The following is a 24,334-nucleotide window of genomic DNA, read 5'->3' on the forward strand; positions in this document are numbered from 1 at the left end:
CCTGTGCTATTTGTGAGACCAGAGGAGTTGTTGCCCAGTCATAGAGCTTGTCACACCATCCACATTCATTCTTCCTGGTCTCCACTGGGTGCTCAGCTGAGTGGCCCCAGAAGTGGCCCTGATAGTTGGTGCTTAGTAGGTGGAGGCTATTATGTGCTGGGCACTGTACCCAGCAGTGCCTGTTTAAACAAAAAATATAAATGCATATTTTATAGATGAGGAAACTGGGTTTTAAAGACCATGAGTCAGTGTTTTCCCAAACTTTCCTGATAGTAGTTAATCATGCCTTCCTATTTTAGAGACTAATATCTTCCTTCCCTGGATTTGTTGGGATTACATAAGAATAGTGCGTGCACATTTGTCTAGCTCAGTTCTCAGTATGTACAAGACATTCAGTAGAAGTTGTTAGATATTTTACTCTGGTTATTTTTATCTTCCAGTGTTTTTCTGTCTGGAAGTGAAGGTGTGTAAGGCAGCACAATCTGACTGCAAAAGGATTGATTTAGTCAGGGACATTATTTCTTAAGTATGTATTTAACAAGCTCCATTCTGAGTTACCTGTGATCTTTGCTTTCCTCGGCAACATGTATATGACTGTTTTAAGGAAATTATGGAAAATATTGACTTCTTCCTTAACTGTGTTCCCCTGTGTAGGACTAAATATACTCTAGAGGGGAGGTATGTGACTTGCATACTGATGTCAGTAATAGGAAATGACATGAGCAAAGTTGCAAGGAAATTGAGGTCAAAGATCAGTTGTGAAAAAACTCAGTGTAAAAATAGTGTCATAACAATTCTCCCAATTTCTTAAATTTAACAGTAGTATTTTTGAACTTGTCAGCAGTGGTATCCTTTCTTTTCTTTTTTTCTGGGGACCTAGGAGTTCTGATTGAGAAAGAAGAGGAAACCTTTGACGCAGCTGTATGTGGTGATGGGTGTGCAAGGATTGCTGCCACCCCATTGGCAGGCCCGTCAGGAGTGTGAGCACTTCGTTTACTGGTGTTCTTGGAAGTAGTTGGAGTATTGCAGAACGTGATTACACCTGTGTCACTTTTGTGTAAGCCTGTGGGTCAGAAAACTGGATTGAGGAAAATGTTTATATTTGAAAGGACAACTTATTCTTTCAAACTTTAATTCCGTGCCTGAACAGCTTGTACTCTTAATAGAAATTTACCACAGTGCACTGCATAAAATGAAAACCTTGTTATACTTGGTGTAGTACAAGCATTTAGTTTTTAGTGAAAATCATATTGTTCTAGCGCATCTTAAAACTTTTTAGAGCTGACTGCTTACTGGGACCTTAAAAAAAAAAAAAAAAGCCGGTGAGAAGCAGCACAACTCCTTTTCTCTCCACTTGACACAGAAGAGATTAAGACAGAAATTAGGTGAAGCTGTATGCCCCAGGGGTATTCATTTAGAGCAATGCGGCTGTAGTGATAGGCACCAAAACAGCCCTGTAAACTTCACTGAGCTTGCGCCAGCTTCCCTTTCTTTATGTTTAAGCAGCTGTATTGAAGTATAATTTGCATGTAATAAAATACACCAGTTTTAAGTGATTAGTTTCACAAACATACACAGTTATAACACTTTTTTCGGACTGCGTTTTCACATGTATGTTCCATTGTTAAGAATCTTAAGTCCTGTTATGCCCAAAGTTGGATTAAGCCTTTTCCTTTCATCATACTCCCCTCAAAGCTGGTCATCACTTGGCTTTAGTTGAACAGACATTTCAGTCACCATCCTGCAAAGCTTCTGTGTAATACTATAAAATGCAAAATCCCAGGAATGTGATTCTTCAGAAGTAGGCCCAGGATCTCCATCTTACTGAATATTGAGCCATTTTGATGCAGGGATTCAAGGATGCCACTTTGAGAACTGCTGTTTCAGCAATTAATTTAAAGGTTAGTTCTTGTACTAGTTCACCATGGGATTCCTCTACCTTCAAGAAGTGAGTCTTTTTTTTTTTTAACTTTTTATTTTGCATTGGGGTATAGGGCTTCCCTGGTGGCTCAGACGGTAAAGAATCCACCTGCAATGTGGGAGACCTAGGTTCAGTCCCTGGGTGGGGAAGATCCCCTGGAGAAGGAAATGGCAACCCACTCCAGTATTCTTGCCTGGGAAATCCCATGGACAGAGGAGCCTGGCGGGCTGCAGCCCGTGGGATCTCTTTAGAGTCAGACACGACTGAGCGACTGAGCAGAGCACAAGCCCACAGGGTTTCCCAGGTGGTGCTCGAGGTAAAGAACGCACCTGCCAGTGCTGGAGACGCGAGAGATGTGGTTTCAATGCCTGGATCGGGAAGATCCGCTGGAGAAGGAAATGCCAACCCTCTCCAGTATTCTCGCCGGGAGGATCCTGGTGGGCTGCAGGCCCTGGGGTCTGAGAGAGTCTGACACAACTGAAGACTTAGCACACAACTTAGCCAATAAACAATGTTGTGATAGTTTCAACTCACCTCCCTTCCAGGCTGCCACGTGACACTGGGCAGGGTTCCCTGTGCTATTCAGTAGGTTCTTCAAGAAGCCAGTCTTGCTGAGGGATACCCTGGAAGTGTGGAAGATTGTTGAGAAGCAGCCTGAATTTAAACTCTGCAGACGGGGAGACCTGAGCTTTCAGCTTGACCTTGTCGTTTACCTGCTGTGTGACCTTAGCGATTACTAGGCCCATGGGAAAAATAGCACATAACTTTCAGGGCTTAGCATGGGGGTGTGGCTCAGCCTCAGCTTTCCTTTCCAGTCTCTTCTCTGATTCCTTCCAGTGCTGCCTAAATGCAGACCCATGAAGATGGCGTTTTCTGAGAGTGTCATCGTTTCTTACACATCTAACGCCTGTGCCCTATGGTGCTCTCTGGTGGGGCCTGCCGGAGCCTTCTCTCTCCCGGGCTCTTCACAGGAACTGCTGCCTGGAGGCGTGTGCGGAGCCTTGTGGCTGCGTTTGGCCCCCGGGCTCTCGGATCGCTCCTGTCCCCTCCGAGTCTGTGAGCTCCGTGGGCACAGGCAGCGTGTAGCCCTCCCCTCGCGCAGTGCCTGCGGTAGTGGCTTCCTGTTAGAAGTCTTCTTTCTTTCTTTCTTTTAAATAAATTGTCATAGTACCTTCTATCACTTAGCTAATTGTATTTTGGAGGCCCTGTTCTGAAATTTTCTTCCTCATTTGATTGTCAACATACTTGGCAGCTTTGTGAACAGGCAGAAAACTTTTCAGTACATTTTTGAAACAGAAAATGTATGCCCTTTTGGAATACACGTTTTAGCAACTTCAGCACATTTCCCCCCCTAGTTTTGAAGAGTTAACTTGTTTCTTGTTTGAGTCTGTAATTGACTCACCCCACAATGAGATCATAAATTAACCTTGCCCCTCCCCATCCTAGGAGTTAGTTGGTGTTTTCTGTTTATAGCGAGTAGTTAAAATGCCAAAAATGGTATCCCTAGCTTAGAAGCAAGCCGGGCAGAATAGAGGTAAATTAAGATTTGTGCTTGGTTACTTGAGAGGAGAGAATAGGCATAATGACATTTTTATAGTCATGTAATCAAAAGTAAAACATACATGAATAAATATAAAAATATATAAAAATTCATAGTAATATTAAAATTTATATTTAAGTAAAATATATAATACTTGGGTACAGTAGGTTTTTTTTTTTTTTAATTTGGAACCTGCCAAATTGGTGTCTTAATTTTTACTCTTGTAAAAAGCTTCACATTTATTCTAACATCCAATTTTATTTTAAAGTTAATTTTGTTGGTCAATTTTTTAAACTTAGAATTTAAATTGGAGGTGGGCAGTAAGCTATTAAAGACTGTGTGCGTGCATGCTCAGTTGTGTCTGTTTATGACCCCATGTACTGTAGCCTGCCAGGTTCCTCTTTCCATGGGATTTCTCAGGCAGGAATACTAGAGTGGGTTGCCAATTCCTATTCCAGAGGATATTCTCGACCCAGGTATCGAACCCAAGTCTCTTGAATCTCCTGCATTGGCAGGCAGTTGTAAAAACTTCTGATCTGCAAAACCTGGATCCATTTCTTACCCTTGGTATATACCCAAGAGAAATTCATGCACATGCAGAACAGAAGACATGTCTGAGAATGATCCTGGCAGTATTGTATGTAACAGCACACATAATCAAAAGCTGTGTGTGTCTATGGGCAGAAGTGTAGGTAAAAACAATGATGCATTCATATATTTGAGTACAATATATGTTATAATGCATAAGCTTCAGCTGCATAGATAAATTTCAAAACATACTGTTAAGAGAGTGAGTTGGAAAAATAAATATTGCTGCAAGATACTATTTATGAAAACTTTAGAAATGGGAAAAACTAAAAATGATGTTTTTTTAGAGCTCTCTCTACATATGTTAAAACTATAAAGAATAGCAGGGTAATGGGAAACATAAAATGCAGGGTAGTGATTACCTTGGTGGTGCAGGTAGGAAGGAGTATCAGTGGGAGAGAACACCTGGGTGATGGCAAAGTGGTTTCTAATACACTTCTGAAGTTGGATGGTGGGTATACTGATGGCTTTGTTAATAATCTTTAAACCGTTCATGTTGTTTCATAATGAAAATTTCTAAGAGTTGTAAAAACCTACAGCTGAAACTCAGTAACCTCATTAAGGGGAGTGACTGGCAAAATACCCCTGTTTTCATATCGTGCATTCCCCTTGCTGATGGTGAGACAATCACATTAATAAATGTTATTTAAACTATTCTGACTTAAATCAAGTTAATTTCTGGAGCCTAATAGAGTAGGAGTGGTTTGGAGCCCTTGAAATAGTCACAGTTATTTTGATAGTTATTGTATATCTTAAATTCTTGTTAAGATTGTCAGGTCTTTAGGCCTGAGGTATGAAAAGGGAAGCTATTTCAGAGAAGTTACTTAACATGTCTGCATCCCAGTTTTCTCAAAAATGTTGACTGTTTCTGTCCCTTGACTTCCTGATATCCAGATTTGTTCCTTTTTCCTTGCTTGGGATAGAACACATGGCAGGCACACATGAAGGATAACCGGTCCAAGAGATGGGCTGCAACTACCTGGAGTAGCAACGTGCTCTCAGAGACAGTCACTCAGGCCGCTGTCACCTCTGATGAGAGTCTTAAACGTGCCTGGATCCCTGACGCCTGTCATGCTGGGGCCAGAGATAGAGGCCCTCGTGTCCTTCTTAGCTTTCCTTTTGGCTCAGCATCTGAAGAGTGAACTTCTTGCCTTCAAGGACCTAACAGTTTCTAATGCTGAATTTGTTTAAAAATTTTAAAAAACAATTTTACTTAGTTTCGGTTGCTGTAGGTCTTCGTTACTGCACCGGCCTTTCCCAAGTTTCGGTGAGTGGTCTTCTCAGTCGTGGTGGCTTCTCTCGTGGAGCACAGGCTCCAGGGTGGGCGGGCTTCAGTAGTTGCGGCTCCTGGGTGCAGTGATTGTGGCACACAGGCTTAGTTACTCCCCGGCATGTGGGATCTTCCCAAATCAGGAATCGAACCCATGTATCCTGCATTGGCAGGCAGGTTCTTTACTACTGAGCCACCAGGGAAGCCTCCTGATGCTTAATTTAATATTAGGTCAGTTAGGGACAAGTGGACTAGGATACATATGTATTTTTGAAGCATATCCATATAATCCATTCTGCAGAAACTTCCCAGGAATGCCATAGAGCGAATCAGACCTATCTGTGTCTTTCCTGCCCTCTATCAGAACATTAAGGAACATCCCAGAATCAGAGTTTGAAGTAGAGCTCTTAAGTGTCTGCCATGCTTCTCTCCCATGAAATGTTATTAAAACTTTCTAGCTTGTTGAAAACAGATTATTTCCCCTCTCCCACCTTAACTATCTCTGTGGCTTTTGGTAAGTGAATTAGTCTCTTTGGGCACACTTTTTTCACATAAATTGAAGCAGTTGCATTATAATTCTCTACACATTCAGGTAAACAGAAACGCTCCCTCTGATCGTAAAGGGAATTAATATAAAATTTAATGTTTCTCTTGCTTTATTAGCAAACTTACTTTACCGTGGTATGTTCCTTTGTGTGATAGAACATTTGAAGAAAATACATCATCTGTTTTCTAAGGCCTTTGGCTAACATTAGCTCAAACTACTTTTTATTTGCCCTTGAGATGGGTTCACCTAAACAATACTTTCCTTTGTAACCTCAGCAGCCTGACACAGTATTGCTTGTTGAGTCGCCGTCTTCCTTTTCATTTCCGATATTTTCTTAGCCATACGTTTAAGAAGAGCCTTTTGTGTAAATCCACCTGGAGTACCACTAGCTCTATATTTTCCTTTCTTTAGAAATTGTAAGTGTTGTAGTTAAATTATGGGGCTCTTACTCTTGCCCCAGAGACTTGACTCCATCCATATTCATTTCCTTTTTTCCTTCTCTCAACTCTAGATTCTTTTTGAAACTGTGAGTGTCCAGTTAAAAAATCCATTTGGTTAATTTTTCTTTATCTAGTTCTGATATATAAAGCCCTGATGTTTCTCCCTTGCCAGTTGAGCTAATAAAAGCGTTAGCAGGACAGCAGGCCAAATGATCTTGAGAGAAAGGAGTGAGAGGGAAACCTAAATGGAAGCTCCACTGTCTTTTTTTTTTAAAAAAAGTGTCTTTAAAACAAGAAGATGGCTCTGGTTGCTTGCTGGATAACAAAAACATCAGTGTTCATGATTTTTTCATCACTGAAATTAGATTTTTCTTAATTTTAAAAAGTAGTATAAATTAAATTTTAATGAAAAAACATTACTTAGATATACCTTCTGCAAAAATTAAATTATTCATCTCCTAGAAGATTAGATTCTAAGACCAACACACAAAATAGATGACTATTGACATTTTATATATAAACAAGTTCTTTTTATGTGAATTAACTCTTTTGACTCCAGTGCTCACCTCCTTCTTGCCTTAAATGACTTGGAAGATGGGAGGAAATCCAGTCTTCTAGAAATCTGAAAGAAAAATAGCAACAGCATCAATGATAATGATAAAATAATTATAAGGTTAATATCATAAATCTTACTCTGTGCTTGAAACTAGCATTTTGTGTGCACTGCTGTACCTACAAAAACCTGAGGATATACACTGTGTCCTTGTGTGCATATTATAGAGGAGGAAACCGAGGTTTGCAGGGGGGGGTTGTACATTTTTAAGATCACATACAGTGGGGAAACTGGAATTTTATGCAAGTTATTGTCCCGGAAAACAAACATTTAATCAGTTCTCTGATAGAAAAGTGGGTTATTTTTCACTTGTTCACAACTCTAGATAATGATACTTAAGAATAGATTTTTACTAGAGTAGTGTGCTTATTGCGGAGAAGGCAATGGCACCCCACTCCAGTACTCTTGCCTGGAAAATCCCATGGACAGAGGAACCTGGTAGGCTGCAGTCCATGGGGTCGCGAAGAGTCAGACATGACTGAGCGACTTCCCTTTCACTTTTCACTTTCATGCGTTGGAGAAGGAAATGGCAACCCACTCCAGTGTTCTTGCCTGGAGAATCCCAGGGACGGGGGAGCCTGGTGGGCTGCCGTCTATGGGGTCGCAGAGTCGGACACGACTGAAGCGACTTAGCAGCAGCACCAGCAGTGTGCTTATTGAAGATAAAAATTTAGTGCTGTGTGAGAGACTTGAGTAAATGAAACTTGTTAGTTCCGTTGATCAACTAGGATCAGCTTTCCACTGACATGGAGAATTTTCGTGCTATCTCTTTCATGAATTGTTTCTGTAGTCTACGGAAAACCTTAGCTGAGTTTAAACTTAATAGATTTCTAGTTTCTAAAGTCTCTTAATTCCCACTTTGTCAGAAGATACACTTTTCTCTTCAGTGCCCCAATCTAATTTAGTTTGTGCTCTGATCCTGGAGCCTAAAATAGAAGGCAGAACATTCAAGTAGTAAGTAGACGAATCCATTGAAACAGAAAGTGAGAAAATGATGACAATGAGATCTCAGAGCAAAAATGTGAAGAAAAATTTAACTGACTTGGGACTTCTTTATAGCGAAGAATGAGGAAGCAAAACATTAAGCAAAATAGAAGAAAACAGTTCTGAATATAGCAGATATTTCTTAAAAAATACCATACAACCAGGGGATGAGTTAAATCTCAGTAGCATAAGACAAAGATTCTAGATTAAAATATACCTGAGAAATGAGATAGAGGGAAAGAACAATTGGCTTGATCATTTTTTTTATTTATATTTGACGGTGCTGGGTCTTCGTTGCTGCGGATTTTCTCTAGTGGCAGCAAGCAGGGGCTGCTCTTCATTGTGGTGTGCAGGCTTGTCATTGCAGTGGCTTCTCTTGCTGTGGAGCACAGACTCAATAATTGTGGCTCACAGGCTTAGTTGTTCTGGAGCATGTGGAATCTTCCCGGGCCACGGATTGAACCCGAGTCTCCTGCATTGGCAGGCAGATTCCTTACCACTGAACCACCAGGGAAGCCCCCTGATCACTCTTAAGGGAGATGAGTGTGCTATAAAGGGCGATAGATGATACCCACTCTCTGCAGCAGAAGGGTGTGATATATGTCAGCCCAGGAGGACCGGGGTCTTCAGCCCCACTCCCAGAGTCTGGAGAGAACATAAGGACAGGAGAGAGAATAAAGATGTCAGTCCTGCAGAAACTGGAGTGTACCTGCCCCAAGTGCGTAAGTAGAGTCATCTTGATTGTTTACACATAGAAAAGCTGTTAACTATAAAGTTAATCACAACATACGGGTAAAAAACCCTGTTCTTCTGTTGGCCAGAAGTTTCCCTCAGGGAACTTTGGGATACAGACATCTAATACCACATTGTCAAGGATTCTGACCATTGAGAAACAGTGATTATTGGATAGGATGTGAGATAGACAGGAAGCGAAATTGGCTAAAATATTGATAGGATCAGAGTCTGCAACAGAGGTAGCTAATCTGTATTCCTCATCTGCTTACTGATTGCTTCTAAAATGAGTTTAGTTGTTTCTACATGCAGTTATTGGATACAACTATTAAAAACATGCAGTTTTAAATCACTCCAATCTTGAGAGTGTGCTAGGAGTATTTTTGAAATAAAGAACTCTATTATGTGTATGTTAAAATAGTCCTCTCATACAGAGATATTTATTGGAAAACATTATTTGCAATTGTTCTGATTGATTCTTCTTTTTCTCCTCCTCCCCTCCTTCTTTTTTGTCTTCTCCTTTTGATACTTAAAATTGATTTTATTTTTTTTATTAAAATTGATTTTAAATTAATGTCTATTATCTCCTTTCTCCAACTATGACACTACTATAAAATAAGATTTGAGGCATATTTTAGAAAATGGAAGGTGTATACTTACATAAAGTTACAATCTTGGAGAATACACAAATATTTGTCATTAAAAGCATTAATTTAAATGTATTAAGGTTATCGTCTTTTCCTCTATATTCAGAGTAAGGATTAATCTTAAACATTATTAAAATAGGAAAGAATTAAAACTTGAAGAAATAAATGTGTTACTGTTAATGGAATTCTTGCTATAGTTACCTTTGCTGACTAGTATTAATGAAACTTCAGATATAGTGAATGGGTTTGGGGAATTGAGATATCTATCTATTTTCTTACCTAAGATGCCAGGATAATCATCTTAGTAAAATAAAGAGCCCAATTAGGGGCGTTCTCCTTTGTAGATATTGATGAAGTTTACACAGACTGCTAGGATTTTTAATGTCAGAACACACTGAACAAGGTCAGTGAGTGAGAAAGGGAAGCACCTCTGTGTGTGCTGAAAGCCTTTCACCTGTGGGGCAGACGGGCCTGCTCATGTGGTGGGGCCGCATTCTACTCCTGCCCCGACCTGGCTTGTGGCCCCTTTCCCAGTTTGGTATCTCTAGGTACTGCCAGGCTCTAAGTTGCCCTAGAGAAGGGAAAAGCTGCTTCAAATGTTACTCATTTTTGTATGTTCATCTCATATCCAGCTACCGTGCTGAACTCACTTATTCTAGGAGTTTGGTGATTTTTCTTTTTCCCTTTTTTTTTTTTTTTCTGTAGATCCCTTTGGGTTTTGTACGTAAACTATCGGGTCATCTGCAGATAGGAACAATTTCATTCTTCCTTCCTGATCTGTATGCATTTTACTGATTTTCCTTATTGCGGTGACTGTAATTTCTAGTACTGTGCTCTAATAAGATTTGTGAAAGTAATATTCTCACTTTTTTCCCATTCTTCAGGGAAAACCATTGATTCTTTCACCATTAAGTATTGATGTTAGCCATAGATTCTTGCAGATGCTCTTTTATCAAGTGGAGAAAGTTCCATTCTGTTGCTAGTTTGCTGAGAATTTGTATCATGAATGGGTGTTGGATTTTGTCACATGCTTTTCCTGTATCAGTTGTTTTGATCGTATGATTTTCTTATTTAACTCTTGGTATGGTGAATTCTCTTGACTGATTTTCAAATGTTTTGCATATGTGAAATCTCATTTGTTCATGGCATATAGTTATTTTTACATATTGCTGGACTCAGATTGCTAGTATTTGTTGAGAGTTGTTCTAAGTTAATGAGGGATATTGGGCTGTGATTTAAAATTTTTTAATCTGTATATCTGTCTGGCTTTGGTATCAGGGTAATATTAGCCTTTATAACATGAGTTGGGACGTATTCCCACTTCAATTTTTTTTGGAATAGATTATGTAAAACTGATGCTAACTCCTCTTTAAATGTTTGATAAAATTATCCAGTAAAGCCATCTGTGTTTGAGAATTTCTTTTTTAAGGGAATCTTTCTATTGCCAAATTCAGGTGTTTAATGGGTACAGGTGTATGTGGGCCTTCTATTTCATCTTCACTGAGTTTCGGTAGCTTGTGGGTTTTGAGAAATTGGTCCTTTTTTGATGTTGTTGATTTTCTAAGCATACAGTTCATCAGTTCAGCAGTTGCTCAGTCGTTGTCCGACTCCTTGCGACCCCATGAATCGCAGCACGCCAGGCCTCCCTGTCCATCACCAACTCCCGGAGTTTACTCAAACTCATGCCCATCGAGTCAGTGATGCCATCCAGCCATCTCATCCTCTGTCGTCCCCTTCTCTTCCTGCCCCCAACCCCTCCCAGCATCAGGGTCTTTCCCAATGAGTCAGCTCTCCGCATCAGGTGGCCAAAGTACTGGAGTTTCAGCTTCAGCATCAGTCCTTCCAATGAACAACCAGGACTGATCTTTAGGATGGACTGGTTGGATCTCCTTGCAGTCCAAGGGACTCTCAAGAGTCTTCTCCAACACCACAGTTCAAAAGCATCAATTTTTCGGCACTCAGCTTTCTCCACAGTCCAACTCTCACATCCATACATGACCACTGCAAAAACCATAGCCTTGACTAGACGGACCTTTGTTGGCAATGTCTCTGCTTTTTAATATGGTTGGTCACAACTTTCCTTCCAAGGAGTAAGCGTCTTTTAACTTCATGGCTGCAGTCACCGTCTGCAGTGATTTTGGAGCCCAAAAAAATAAAGTCTGCCACTGTTTCCACTGTTTCCCCATCTATTTCCCATGAAGTGATGGGACCAGATGCCATGATCTTAGTTTTCTGAATGTTGAGCTTTAAGCCAACTTTTTCACTCTCCTCCTTCACTTTCATCAAGAGGCTTTTTAGTTCCTCTTCACTTTCTGCCATAAGGGTGGTGTCATCTGCATATCTGAGGTTATTGATATTTCTCCCGGCAATCTTGATTCCAGCTTGTGCTTCTTCCAGCCCAGCTTTTCTCATGATGTACTCTGCATATAAGTAAAATTAGCAGGGTGACAGTATACAGCCTTGATGTACTCCTTTTCCTATTTGGAACCAGTCCAGTTCTAACTGTTGCTTCCTGACCTGCGTATAGGTTTTTCAAGAGGCAGGTCAGGTGGTCTGGTATTGCCGCCTCTTTCAGAATTTTCCAGTTTATTGCGCTCCACACAGTCAAAGGCTTTGGTATAGTCAATAAAGCAGAAATAGACAGAGTGCCTGATGAACTATGAATGGAGGTTCGTGACGTTGTACAGGAGACAGTGGTCAAGACCATCCCCATGGAAAAGAAATGCAAAAAGGCAAAATGGTTGTCTGAGGAGGCCTTACAAATAGCTGTGAAAAGAAGAGAAGTGAAAGGCAAAGGAGAAAGGAAAGATATTCCCATTTGAATGCTGAGATCCAAAGACTAGCAAGGAGAGATGAGAAAGCCTTCCTCAGCGATCAATGCAAAGAAATAGAGGAAAACAACAGAATGGGAAAGACTAGAGATCTCTAAAAGAAAATTAGAGATACCAAGGGAACATTTCATGCAAAGATAGAGTTCACAGTATTCTCTTATTAATCTTTTAGTGGCTGCAGCAATTACAGTGCCATGCCCTGCTTTATTCCGGTTGTCGATGACTTGTGTTTTCTCTTTGTTTCAGTCTTTTCACAGCCTTGTCAGTTTTGTTGATTTTTGTTTCATTCATTTTTTGTTATTTTCCTATTTTCAATTTCATTGATTTCTGCTCTTCTTTTTTTATTTCCTTCCTTTTATTTCCTTTGGGCTTATTTGTTCTGCTTTTTTCTGGTTTCTTGAGGTGGGAATACAGATTATTAATTTGAGACCTTGTTCTCTTTTCTAATGTGAGCATTTTAATGCCATAAAAGTGTTCTCTTTTTTTTTTTCCTGTTTTTGAGTATTACATTTTTGTTTTTATTCATTTCTCTGTGTTTTTAAAGTTATGTTCCTTTTTGGCCCATGATTTATTTAAAAGTGTATTGTTGAATGTAGAAGTATTAGGATGTTTTTATGTTGCACTTTTATTATTGATTTGTTGTCTGATTCCATTGTGATTGGAGAACATACTCTGATTTCAATGCCTTTAGAGTTGTTGTTTGTTTTATGACCCAGGAGTCGTCCAGGGAATTGTCCCGTCTTGAGGAGTTGTCCAAGGTATCTTAAAAGGAATGTGTATTGTGTTGACAAAGGCTATGTGGCCTATGAATGTCAGTTAGATCCTGTTGGTTGATGGTCTTTGGGTTTTTTAGTATCTTTTAGTTATATGTATATATTCTTTTATATCTTATGTATCTCTTAGTTTTACCAGTGAGATGTTTGATGGCAGTGAGATGTTGAAGTCCTTGAATATAACTGAATTTGTCTACTTTTCCTTCTGGCTTTTCCAATTTTTGTTTCATCATTTTGCAACTCTGTTGTTCGGTGCATACACATTCGGGGATAGTATTTCTTCATGGTGAATTGATTCCTTTATCTAATGTTACTCTTTGTCCCTGCTCTGAAGTCTGCTATATCTGATATTTACATAGCAATACCTTTAAAAAAAAAAGTTAGCATGATAAATCTCTTTCTAATACAAAATCTGTTTCTGTTGTGTTGAAGTATATGGTTGGATAATCATTTTAATCATTCTGTCACTTCCTGCCTTTTAATTGATGCGTTTAAACCATTTACTTTAAAGTGATTTTTTATACATCAGTGCTTAATTCTTCTTTTCTTATTTTTCTATTTCTTTTTTCTTGTCTTTCTCTGAGTTACTTCAACATTTTTTAGAATCCATCTTGTTATATATATATATATATATATTTTAGTATGTCACTTTGTGTATTTTTAAGTAGTTGCTAACATTAAATTGTTATATTTTAACTTAACACAGCCCCCTGATAGCGTTGTTTTACAACTTTGACTACAGTATTAAAACCTTGATTTCATTGAGATTCCATGGCCCTACCACCTTTTTTCCCCTTAAATAACACCCTTACCACTTTAAAAAACATAATTTCCTAAAGTATTTCTTCTCTATACATTCTGCTCAACTGATGTCATTATAATTTTATGTCAACCATCAAGCATGATTTAAGAGATTATTATTATTTTAAAGTTTGATGGGGTTGTTTGTTTGTCTTTGTTTTTTTAGTTTTATAGGTTGGATTTCCCTCCCCCCTTTTTTTTGAATGTTAAAGAACTATTGCATTCCTTGGATAAGCCCTATATGGTGATGGTGTATTTATCCTTTTTATACATTAATGGGTTAAATTTGCTGAAATTTTAATGAGAATTTTTGCATCTGTAATAATGAAGAATGTTGATTTGTATTTTTTTCCCTTCTTTTAATGTCTTTGTTTTTGATATCAGAGTAATGTTGGCTTCCTAAAATGAGTTTGGAAATTTTTCCTCTTCCGTGTTTGGAGAGAGTTTGTGTTGAATTGGTATTTTTTTCTTCCTTAAATATTTGGGAGAACTCATCAATTTATGTGAGTGGGCCTACAGTTTTCTTTGTGAGATTTTTAACTACAGAGTAACTTCTTTAATATATATAGGGCTATTCACATTAACTGTTAATTTTTTAAAAAACTGATCTTTCGCATTTTGAGTCTTTAAAGAAATTATCCATATTACAGTCTGAACTGTTGACTATATTGACAGAATTTTTAATGATACTCCTTTACTGGCTTTATAACTATAGGAAGTGTAGTTGTGTCTGGTCTTTCATTTCTTACATTTCTAATATGTGACTCCTCTTTACTGTCAAATCTGACTAGAGGTGTATAAATTCTATTCATCTTGTCAAACAAAACTTTGATTTCTTTGATTTTTCTTTATTTTCTGCTGTTTTGATTTACATTTATTTTAGGTTTAATTTGCTCTTCATTTTCTTACTTCTTATATTGGTCAGTTCTTTGGGCATGTGGAATAAGAGTTATATTGGTAAGACATGCATGATTCTTACTATGACTCTAATGCTTAGAATATAATGTGTACTGTATACATGTCTGGAGTGCAGGTATCACATGTATACACCATATATCTCATATGACTGCATGTTGGACGTACTCACAAGGTAGAATCCCTGCACAGTAATTGAGGTCGCATGTTGATTGAGAGTTTAAGATGGCTGCAGTATCACTTTAGTCATAGACACTTAAGCAGTTTATTATTTTGGTCCCAACCTGTGGCAGCAGTTGGTATACCAAACGCCTCTACAACCAGTATTTCCAACGAACATAAGTAACTAGATTTACTTACTTTTATTGTGGTTTTATTTAAAAGTGAATATGTTTAAACATTCAAATTTTTATAAGTCTTGTATAAATTATTTCCTTTTTTGTAGGCTTTTTATTTGGAATATTTTCAAACGTTCAGGAAATTTTTAAGGATAAAAATAGAATAAAAAAAATATATACCTTTACGGAGCTTCACCTATTGTTGACAGTTTGCCCTATTTGCTTTTTCATTTGCTATGTATTCTCCCCTTCCACACACACATGTGTATGTCAAAAAATGAATTTCTGTGCATGAAAGAATTACACAGCTTAAAGATCTTCTGGAGTAGTATTGTGTCCCATGGCTCCACAATATTTAAAATGCCATTCAGGCAAACTATTAAGTAAAAAATTAGGGAATAGAACCAAAACCATGCACTGTCTTTTTGTTGTGTTGAATTTTAAAATATTGAGATATAATTCTTTGAGATATAGTCCCATATCATAAATTCATGCTTTTAAAGTGTACCATTGAGTGTTTTAGTATATTCACATTTTGTGCAACCATCCCCATGATCTAATTTCAAAATATTTTCAACACCCCCAAAAAGAAACCTTATCCACATTAGATTCACACCCCATTTCCTCCTAGCCCCTAGCAACTGTTCAATCTACCTTTATTTCTATAGATTTTCCTATTCTGGACATTACATATAATATATGTGGTCTTTTGTATCTGGCTTAGTTTATTTAGCATTATATTTTCAAGAACCATCCATGTTGTAGCATGTGTCAGTAGTTCATTGTTCATTGTGCACATGTGTCTGTGGGGGAGGGCTGAGGACTATCCCACTGTGTGTGTGTGTGTATGTGTGTGTGTGTGTGGCTGAGGACTATCCCATTGTGTGTGTGTGTGGCTGAGGACTATCCCACTGTGTGTGTGTGTGTGTGTGTGTGTGTGTGTGGCTGAGGACTATCCCATTGTGTGTGTGTGCGTGTGTGTGTACGTGTGTGTGCGGCTGAGGACTATCCCGTTGTGTGTGTGTGTGTGTGTGGCTGAGGAGTATCCCATTGTGTGTGTGTGTGTGTGGCTGAGGACTATCCCATTGTGTGTGTGTGTGTGTGGCTGAGAACTATCCCATTTGTGTGTGTGTGTGTGTGGCTGAGAACTATCCCATTTGTGTGTGTGTGCGTGTGTGTACGTGTGTGTGTGTGTGGCTGAGGACTATCCCATTGTGTGCATGTGTGTGTGTGTGTGGCTGAGGACTATCCCACTGTGTGTGTGTGTGTGTGTGTGTTTGGCTGAGGACTATCCCATTGTGTGTGTGTATGTGTGGCTGAGAACTATCCCATTGTGTGTGTGTGTGTGTGTGTGTGTGTGGCTGAGAACTATCCCATTTTGTGTGTGTGTGTGTGTGCGGCTGAGAACTATCCAATTGTGTGTGTGTGTGTGTGCGCGCGCGCACGGCTGAGGACTATCCCATTGTGTGTGTGTGTGTGTGTGTGTGTGCGGCTGAGGACTATCCCAGTGTGTGTGTGTGTGTGTGTGTGTGTGTGTGTGTGTGTGCGCGCGCGCGGCTGAGGACTATCCCATTGTGTGTGTGTGTGTGTGCGCGCGCGCGGCTGAGGACTATCCCATTTTGTGTGCATGTGTGTGTGGCTGAGGACTATCCCATTGTGTGTGTGTGGGTGTGTGCGGCTGAGGACTATCCCATTGTGTGTGTGTGTGGCTGCGAACTATCCCATTGTGTGTGTGTGTGTGTGTGTGTGTGTGCGCGCGTGCGCGCGACCGAGGACTATCCCATTTTGTGTGCGTGTGTGTGTGGCAGAGGACTACCCCATTGTGTGTGTGTGTGTGTGTGTGTGTGTGTGTGTGTGTGTGGCTGAGGACTATCCCATTGTGTGTGTGTGTGTGGCTGAGGACTATCCCATTTTGTGTGTGTGTGTGTGTGTGTGTGTGGCTGAGAACTATCCCATTGTGTGTGTGTGTGTGTGTGTGTGTGTGCGCGCGCGCGCACGCGCGGCTGAGGACTATCCCATTCTGTGGACTCACCACATTTTGTTTGCTGTTCCTCTGTCAGTGGACACTCAGGTTGTCTCTGCTTTTTGGCTATTGTGAATAGTACTGTTGGAACATTCGTGGGTAAGTTTTTGTACATGTGTTTTTAGTTCTCTTGTTTATATATATGAGTAGAATGGCTTTGTCTATGGTAACTCTGTATTTACCTTTTTGAATAACTGCCAAACTATTTTCCAAAGTGGCTATTTTTAGTTTTCCACTTTTTTCCCACTTTTCCACGTTTTCCACTTTTTACTCCAACCAGCAACTTACAGCTTTCCAATTTATCCACACCCTCACCAATACTTATTATTGTCTGTCTTTTTAATTATTGCCGTCCTAGTATGTGTGAAGTGGTACCTTGTTTTGGTTTTGATTTGTTTTTCCCTGAGGACTAATTCTGAATATTTTATGTGCTTATTGGCAATTTGTCTTCTTTTAGAGAAATGTTTATTCAGATCTCTTTTTTTTTTTTTTAAGTTGAAATATTCGTCTTTGCCGGGAGGGGGGTGAGTTCTATATATTCTGTGTACATAACCCTAAACAGATAAATAATTTGCAAAAATCTTCTGTCCTCTAGGTTGTCTTTTCACTTTCTTGATAGTGCCCTTTGAACCACAGGAATTTTAATTTTGATGAGGTCCAAGTTATGTGTTTTTCTTTGCTTAGCTATCCTGGCTTCAGAAACATCGTTTAATTCAAGATTATGAAGATTTACCCACGTTATCTTCTAAGAGTTTTAGAACTTTAGCTCATACACCAAGGTCTTTGCTCATTTCGAGTTAATTTCTACATACAGTGTGAGGTAGGGTCCAGCTTCATTCTTTCACATGTAGATCCCGGTTGTCCTAACGCTACTTACTGAAAACACTATCCATTCTTCTTTGTGCCATAAATGAATTAATCGTAAGTATGAGGGTTTCTTTCTGGATTCTCACTTCTGTTGATCTCCACGTTTATCTTTATTCCTAGTAGCACACTGTCTTGATTACTGTAGCTTTGTAGGAAGTTTTGAAATCATGAAGTTAAGAGTTCTCCACTGTGTTCTTCTTTGTCAAGGTTATTTTGGCTATTAAGGATTTCTCTCACTTTCTTAAGAGCTTTAGGATCAATTTGGGGGGAAAAAGTGGGATTTTGATAACAGTTGCATTGAATCTAAGATAATTTAGGGAGTATTACAGTCTTTACATTGTTAAGTATTCCAGCCTATGTCTTTCTATTTATTTAGGTCTTTAATTTCTTTCACTGAAGCTTTGCAGTGTAAAGTATATTAGTCTTACACTTGATCATGATGTATAAGCCTCTATATGTTGCTAGAAGTGTATTTTGTATTTTCTCGAGGACTTGATATCCATATGCATAAGGGATATTGAGCTATAGTTTCCTTTTTTTGTGATAACTTTATCTGATTCTGGTATCAGTATTAAGGCTTCAGAATATGTTGGGAAGTGTTTTCCTCCTCTGCTTTATTTTGGAAGTTTGTGAAGCCTTGGTATAACTTCTTCTTTAAGCATTTGGTGGAATGTAACCATTTGTCCCTAGGTTTTACTTTGTAGGAAGAATTTTAGTTAGAAATTCAGTCTCTGTTCCAGGTCCATTCAGGTTTGTTCTCAACTTAATTTCAGTAGTTTGTGTTTTTCCAGGTGTTTGTCCATGCATCTAACTCGCTGGTGAAAAGTTGTTCTAGTTATTCTCTTATTTATCTGTTTCTGTAAGGTTGGCAGGTGCCTTTTATTTCTGTAAAGTCGATAGTTGTTCAGTCGCTCAATTGTGTCTGACTCTTTGTGACCCCACGGACTGCAGCATGCCAGGCTTTGCTGTCCTTCACTGTCTTTCAGAGTTTGCTTAAACTCATGTCCATTGAGTTGGTGATGACATATTTATTTACAACATTCATTGTTTCAATGACTTATAGAAGATGTCTAGAAACAAGCACTGTATCTAGTCATCATTTGCTATATTCAGGAAAAAGAATCTCTACCTAAAAGGAAAAAAAATTGTTATAAATTATCCCTATTATAGTAGAGAAAGATTTATCTTTAAAGTGAAGATATTTTTGTCTTATTCTTTACTAAAATGCATTGGGGAAGTAAACTCAATTTCTGATCTTCTGTTTTGAATATAAGTGATTAAATAACTGACAGACTTTTTCCCACAGAAAATAAATATCTTTGTTACTCTCAGATATCATAGTGATGTAGGTGAATGTGAGAAGTTTAAAGTACATCTTACTGAGCTCAATTTCATAGAGTGAATGCTAGTAGGATCCTAAAAGCCAGAACCCTTGTGTTTATGTATCCTGCTTTCCTCCCTTTGTATAGGAATATAGGCCTGATTTTAAAAGTTAGGTCGCTTGAAGGTACTGCTGGTTTTGAGCATTTGCATCACTTTATTTTGAAAGTAAACAGTTATGGGTGTAGAAGCTTAGTTTCTGAGGTCCCATGGTTGAAATTTATGGCCCCTCTCAAGCCACTTTCTTGCTGAGTGACCTTGAGCCTAACCTCACTGAATCTTTATCTTCAAACGGAATCCATAATATCTATGTCATAGAATGAGTTTGACGTTCAGTAACACAGTGATTGATCATTATCAGGGTTTTTTCCTGCACTAGGTCTTTGTTGTGGCACTCAGGCTTCCTCTAGTTACAGCGCACACGGTTTCTCTAGTTGCAGTGTGCTGGCTTAGTAGCCATGCGGCATGTGGGGTCTTAGTTCCCCAGCCAGGGAGCAGACCCACATCCCTGCTCTGGAAGGCAGATTCTTAACCACTGGACAGCCAGGAAAGTCCCCTAGACATCATTCTTTCTTCTACATCTGGTTGCTGCTCTAACTGGAAAACATTGGGACAGTTTAGAATTCCATTAGCGTATAAAATAAGGGACAGAAATTCTAAAGAGAGGAAGTAGCTGTCCTTTGTGGTTTCCAATCTAGAGATGTGGCGATATGGGAATTTGACTTGCTTGGGTTCCTTTTTGTAATTTATACCTTAGTAACTGCTAACACATTAAATGATTAAGTACATATCTAGTGTCACTTCTGCTTTTCTAGACATATAATTTAAAGTTATTAAGATTGATCACTTAAAGTAAAATACTCTGTTTTATGTCAGAGTTGAATCCTGTTCATTTCTACATCCTTTAAGGAAAACTATTGATGTATAACACAATATTCTCCTTTTAGGAGTTTATAATAGTCGCTGGTCTTTTTTCTTTTTCTTTTTTTTCCACCTAAGATATCTCATGTATTTTTTCTTAAAGCTCCTAATTATATTATTATATTAGGTATTATATACCCAAATTATATTACTACTTTTCTATATTTAGGAAAGCTCTCATCAGTTAGATAAAGGTCTGACCTTGGTTGTTGATGGAATCTTACGTGATGGTTGTTGTATCATAACTAATGTTGTTGTTCGATCACTAAGTTGTGTCTGACTGTTTGTGACCCATGGACTGCAGCATGCCATGCTCTTCTATCCTCCACTGTCTTCCAGAATTTGCTTATATTCATGACCATTGAGTAGGTGATGCTATCTAACCATCTCATCCTCTGCTGGCCCCTTCTCCTTTTGCCTTCAATCTTTCCCAATATCAGGGTCTTTTCCAGTGAGCTGGCTCTTTGCATCAGGTGGCCAAAGTATTGGAGCTTCAGCTCCAGCATCAGTCCTTCCAGTGAATATTCAGGGTTGATTTCCTTTAGGATTGACTGGTTTGATCTCCTTGCAGTCCAGGGAACTCTCAGGAGTCTTCTCCGGCACCACAATTAGAAAGCATCAATTAGCCTTCTTAATGGTCCATCTTTCACATCTGTACATGACTACTGGAAAGCCATAGCTTTGACTATATGGACCTTTGTTGGCAAAGTGATATCTCTGCTTTTTAATATGCTGTCTAGATTTGTCATAGCTTTCCTTCCAAGGAGCAAGTGTCTTTTAATTTCATCGCTGCAGTTACCATCTGCAGTGATTTTTTGGAGCCCCTGAAAACATAATCTGTCATTGCTTCCACTTTTTCCCCTTCTATTTGCTCTTAAGTGATGTGACCAGATGCCATGATCTTAGTTCTTTTAATGTTGAATTTCAGGCCAGCTTTTTCTTTACTCACCTATTGAAGGACATCTTGATTGTGTCCAGTTTTTGAAAGTTATGAACAAACCTGCTTTATAAGAAGTTGCTTGCAGATTTTTCTGTGGACGTAAGTTTTCAAATCAGTTAGGTAAATACTTGGAGCACAATTACTACAGCTAGTTGAACTTTATTTCATGCTTTCTGGCAGTATAGCAGGAATAAATATTTTGTGAGTGGCTTACATAGTTTGTAGGTTGTTAAAACTACTTTCTAACTGGATTGTTTTAGTTCAAGCATTTCATGGTTACTAAAATCCTGAAGTATTAGTTACATTTTCCTCTTTAACCATCACCATCAAGCAGTAGTATGTTTTAAAAGTATTAGCTTGTAGCAATTATTAAATTAAAAGATTTTGTTTAAATGAAATTTCTTTTCCTGTTAAGTGACTATCTGTTTTGTTTCCATTACAGCATTTATTCAGTCGGAGAGCATAATAGAAGTGCTGCGTTTTGATGATGGAGGGCTTCTACAGGTAATTTTATTTTAAGTTTGAAGAATTATTCAAGGCTCATTATCAAGCCTTGAATAAAATCTGATTATTATTTTTCTTTTAAAATGTAACTGGTTCAAATGAAATATATTTTATGAGCTTTATATGCAGACAGGTCAGTAGAGTCATGAGTAATAATACAAGCCTTCTTAGCTGTGTGAATTATCTTTTAAATTAAATATTTGTAGGGGATGTTGGGAGGATAGGTGGTGAGTGTCAGATCAGGAGCAGTGGAATTGCTGGTAAACTCTATGAGTATGGAACCAGTGAGGAAAACACATGAAGTTGGATGCTGGACCTTAGATATTTATCTGGAAGAGAACTCCAGAGGGTATATGTACTGTGGATTTACATCTATGTCATCCTTCCCCTAGCCATCCTAAGCCATGTCTTTAAATACATTGTGCATAAAATTAGAAAGTGTGATCTGATAAAAACCCTATCCTTCCTTTCAGATCTAGCTCACATATCAGCATGAAGCCTGTCTTTAGATTTCCCAGCTCAAAAATGAGTTCTAGGATTTCAGAACTGAAAGAGACAATAAATGACATTTTAACCACTCCTGATTTTCATAGCTGATTTTCTCCTTTCTTCAAAACTTTTACCGTATTCTATGCTTATCCTATAGTATTACCACCTTCATAATAATAAGAACATGTGTTTTCAAGTGTCATGTTATTTGGTAACATGACTGATAATTTTTTACTTTTTATATTCAAGGGAAATCAAGGTTTAAAAGATTTAGAAAGTTGCTCAAAATTTCATGACTTTGCAGTAATGGGACTCGTATTAGAATTCTGTTCTTCTCACTTCAGGTGTGGTAGAGATATATTTGTGATTGTTCATATCTCTGTTACATGATGCTGCCAATGATGTATTTGTTTACTTAATTATAAACTAAATACATGACTTAAATATAGTTCTGAAAAAAAAACATTTCCTGAAGCTCATAATGAGGGCAGGAAAGTAAAAATTAAAGTTTGATCAAGGCAGTAGAGAAATAATTTTGCTAGGGGCCTGGAGTAAGATTTGTAAGATTTGTGTTGTAGTGTAAATTTAGGTTTTAGACACTAAGACAAAAAAGCAAGGAAAAAAGTGATGGGTCGTAAGGTTCTTTTTCTCTGACAGTGAAGCAAATAGATGCTTTGGATGACAACTGTTTCCCTGCTTCTAAATTTTTAGATTAGCTTACTCTACTTGTATGTAAGAGATGTTAAGAAGCACATACATCAGGCACTGGCTACCTTGTACTTACAAAACGTCTTTGTGTGGCTTTTTATGTTTTAAAAGTGAATAAAACAAGATATATAATGATCTCTGGGTTTGTAAAGCCACCTTGTGAGAAAATGATCTTAGTCTCCTTTTTTCTAGTTCTTTAATCTCTTGCAGGGTAAGAACTTGGAGAACCTATAGGAATGACCATTTAAAAAATCTCACTTTTGGTGATTTGTAGGCTCTAGAGAGCAGGCAACTCAGTACTGAATTTCTAAAAACAATTCTCCAAGTGTAGTTATGTATTACTGATTAAAGATGGATTTATGGCTTTTAGGAACTAGACATATGGGTTGCAAGTGGAAAACCCATTTTGAAAATTCTGAAGCTTGACGTGTTTTGCTGGTGGTGGGAGTGGGGGGCTGTCAATCCATATCTAAAAGGACGTGGGTGTGGAAGGACTTATCACCTGGGATGTCATTTGCTCATACTCTTTGGGTCTGCTGCTATGCTTGGACCAGAGCTTGGGGGTGACCTCAGAATTCTATACCAAAGATAATTTTAGACTGGAATGTTAAGGGCAGGTAGTACTAAATTGGTAAAATCAGCCACAGTGAAACCTCATTGAGACTCTTACAGGGTGCCTGATGTTGGGGTGCTATATCTTGGATTGTGCATTATAATGGATTATATATCTTCAAGTAACAGAATATTAGACCCTTTGAATAGAAATGTGTAAGAATCATTCATTTTAATGTTGAAGGATATTTCCTAGGAACGGCAGTTTTGATTTTGACGTAATGTCATTCTTTCTGGCAATAATTTGCCGTTAAGTTCAGCTGTTTCTTAAACAGCTCCTGGTTCCTTGTGATTAGAACAACACTATGTACACGTAGTATTTCTGTGGCAGAATGCATATCAGGTTTCTCCAAATTAAACCAAAGCTGGTGCAAGGAGAGAGTCAAAACAGCAGCTTTGTTTGACATGATTTAAAGTTAGAATTTTGCCTGAGAGCATTCCCTCCCAGATAGTGGAATTTATGTTATATTTTTGTGTTTTGGCTCATAGTGATTTTTTAAGTCCTAAAAATTAATTGATGATACATCAACAAAAATTGTTCCAACTCATAAAAAATTTGCTAGGATAATTGGAGTTGATTTCCTTGTTTTTTAAAGATAAGGAAGACAAGGCTCATAGAAGTTAAATAATTTGCTCAGTATTCAGTTGTTAGAGCAAGAATCTGGCATCTAATAATTACACAGCTTCCTGGTATCAGAGCTCTTTCCACAGTAGGACACATGTGCAGTTCTTTCCAGTGCGTTCCTCCTGTTACCACTGGTGATACCAGGGTATGATTAGAAATTGTAGCAGTCCTCTTAGCCTACGTGTTCTGTAGGTGGTGCTTTGGCTGTTGTCATTCCTGGCTGACAGGGCTACTAAGCTTTGGTGTATACAACAAGGAAGCTAAATTCATTTCTTAGATGAGAACAAGATGAGCACAAATAACTTGAGGATTCTTCCTCAGGAAC

General features: G+C 38.4%; 1 protein-coding gene across 2 annotated transcripts in view; it reads left to right on the forward strand.

Annotated features, from left to right (window-relative positions):
* Nucleotides 1-24,334, forward strand: part of TMEM131 (transmembrane protein 131) — a 164,696-nt gene that overhangs the window by 29,279 nt on the left and 111,083 nt on the right. For both annotated transcript variants that reach the window (XM_043918669.1, XM_043918670.1), the window contains exon 2: nt 21,514-21,575. In XM_043918669.1, the coding sequence (XP_043774604.1) occupies nt 21,514-21,575 (62 nt within the window). The remainder of the gene's footprint in view (nt 1-21,513; nt 21,576-24,334) is intronic.

Source organism: Cervus elaphus, chromosome 11, assembly GCF_910594005.1.
Source record: "Cervus elaphus chromosome 11, mCerEla1.1, whole genome shotgun sequence".
Classification (NCBI taxonomy): Eukaryota; Metazoa; Chordata; class Mammalia; order Artiodactyla; family Cervidae; genus Cervus; species Cervus elaphus.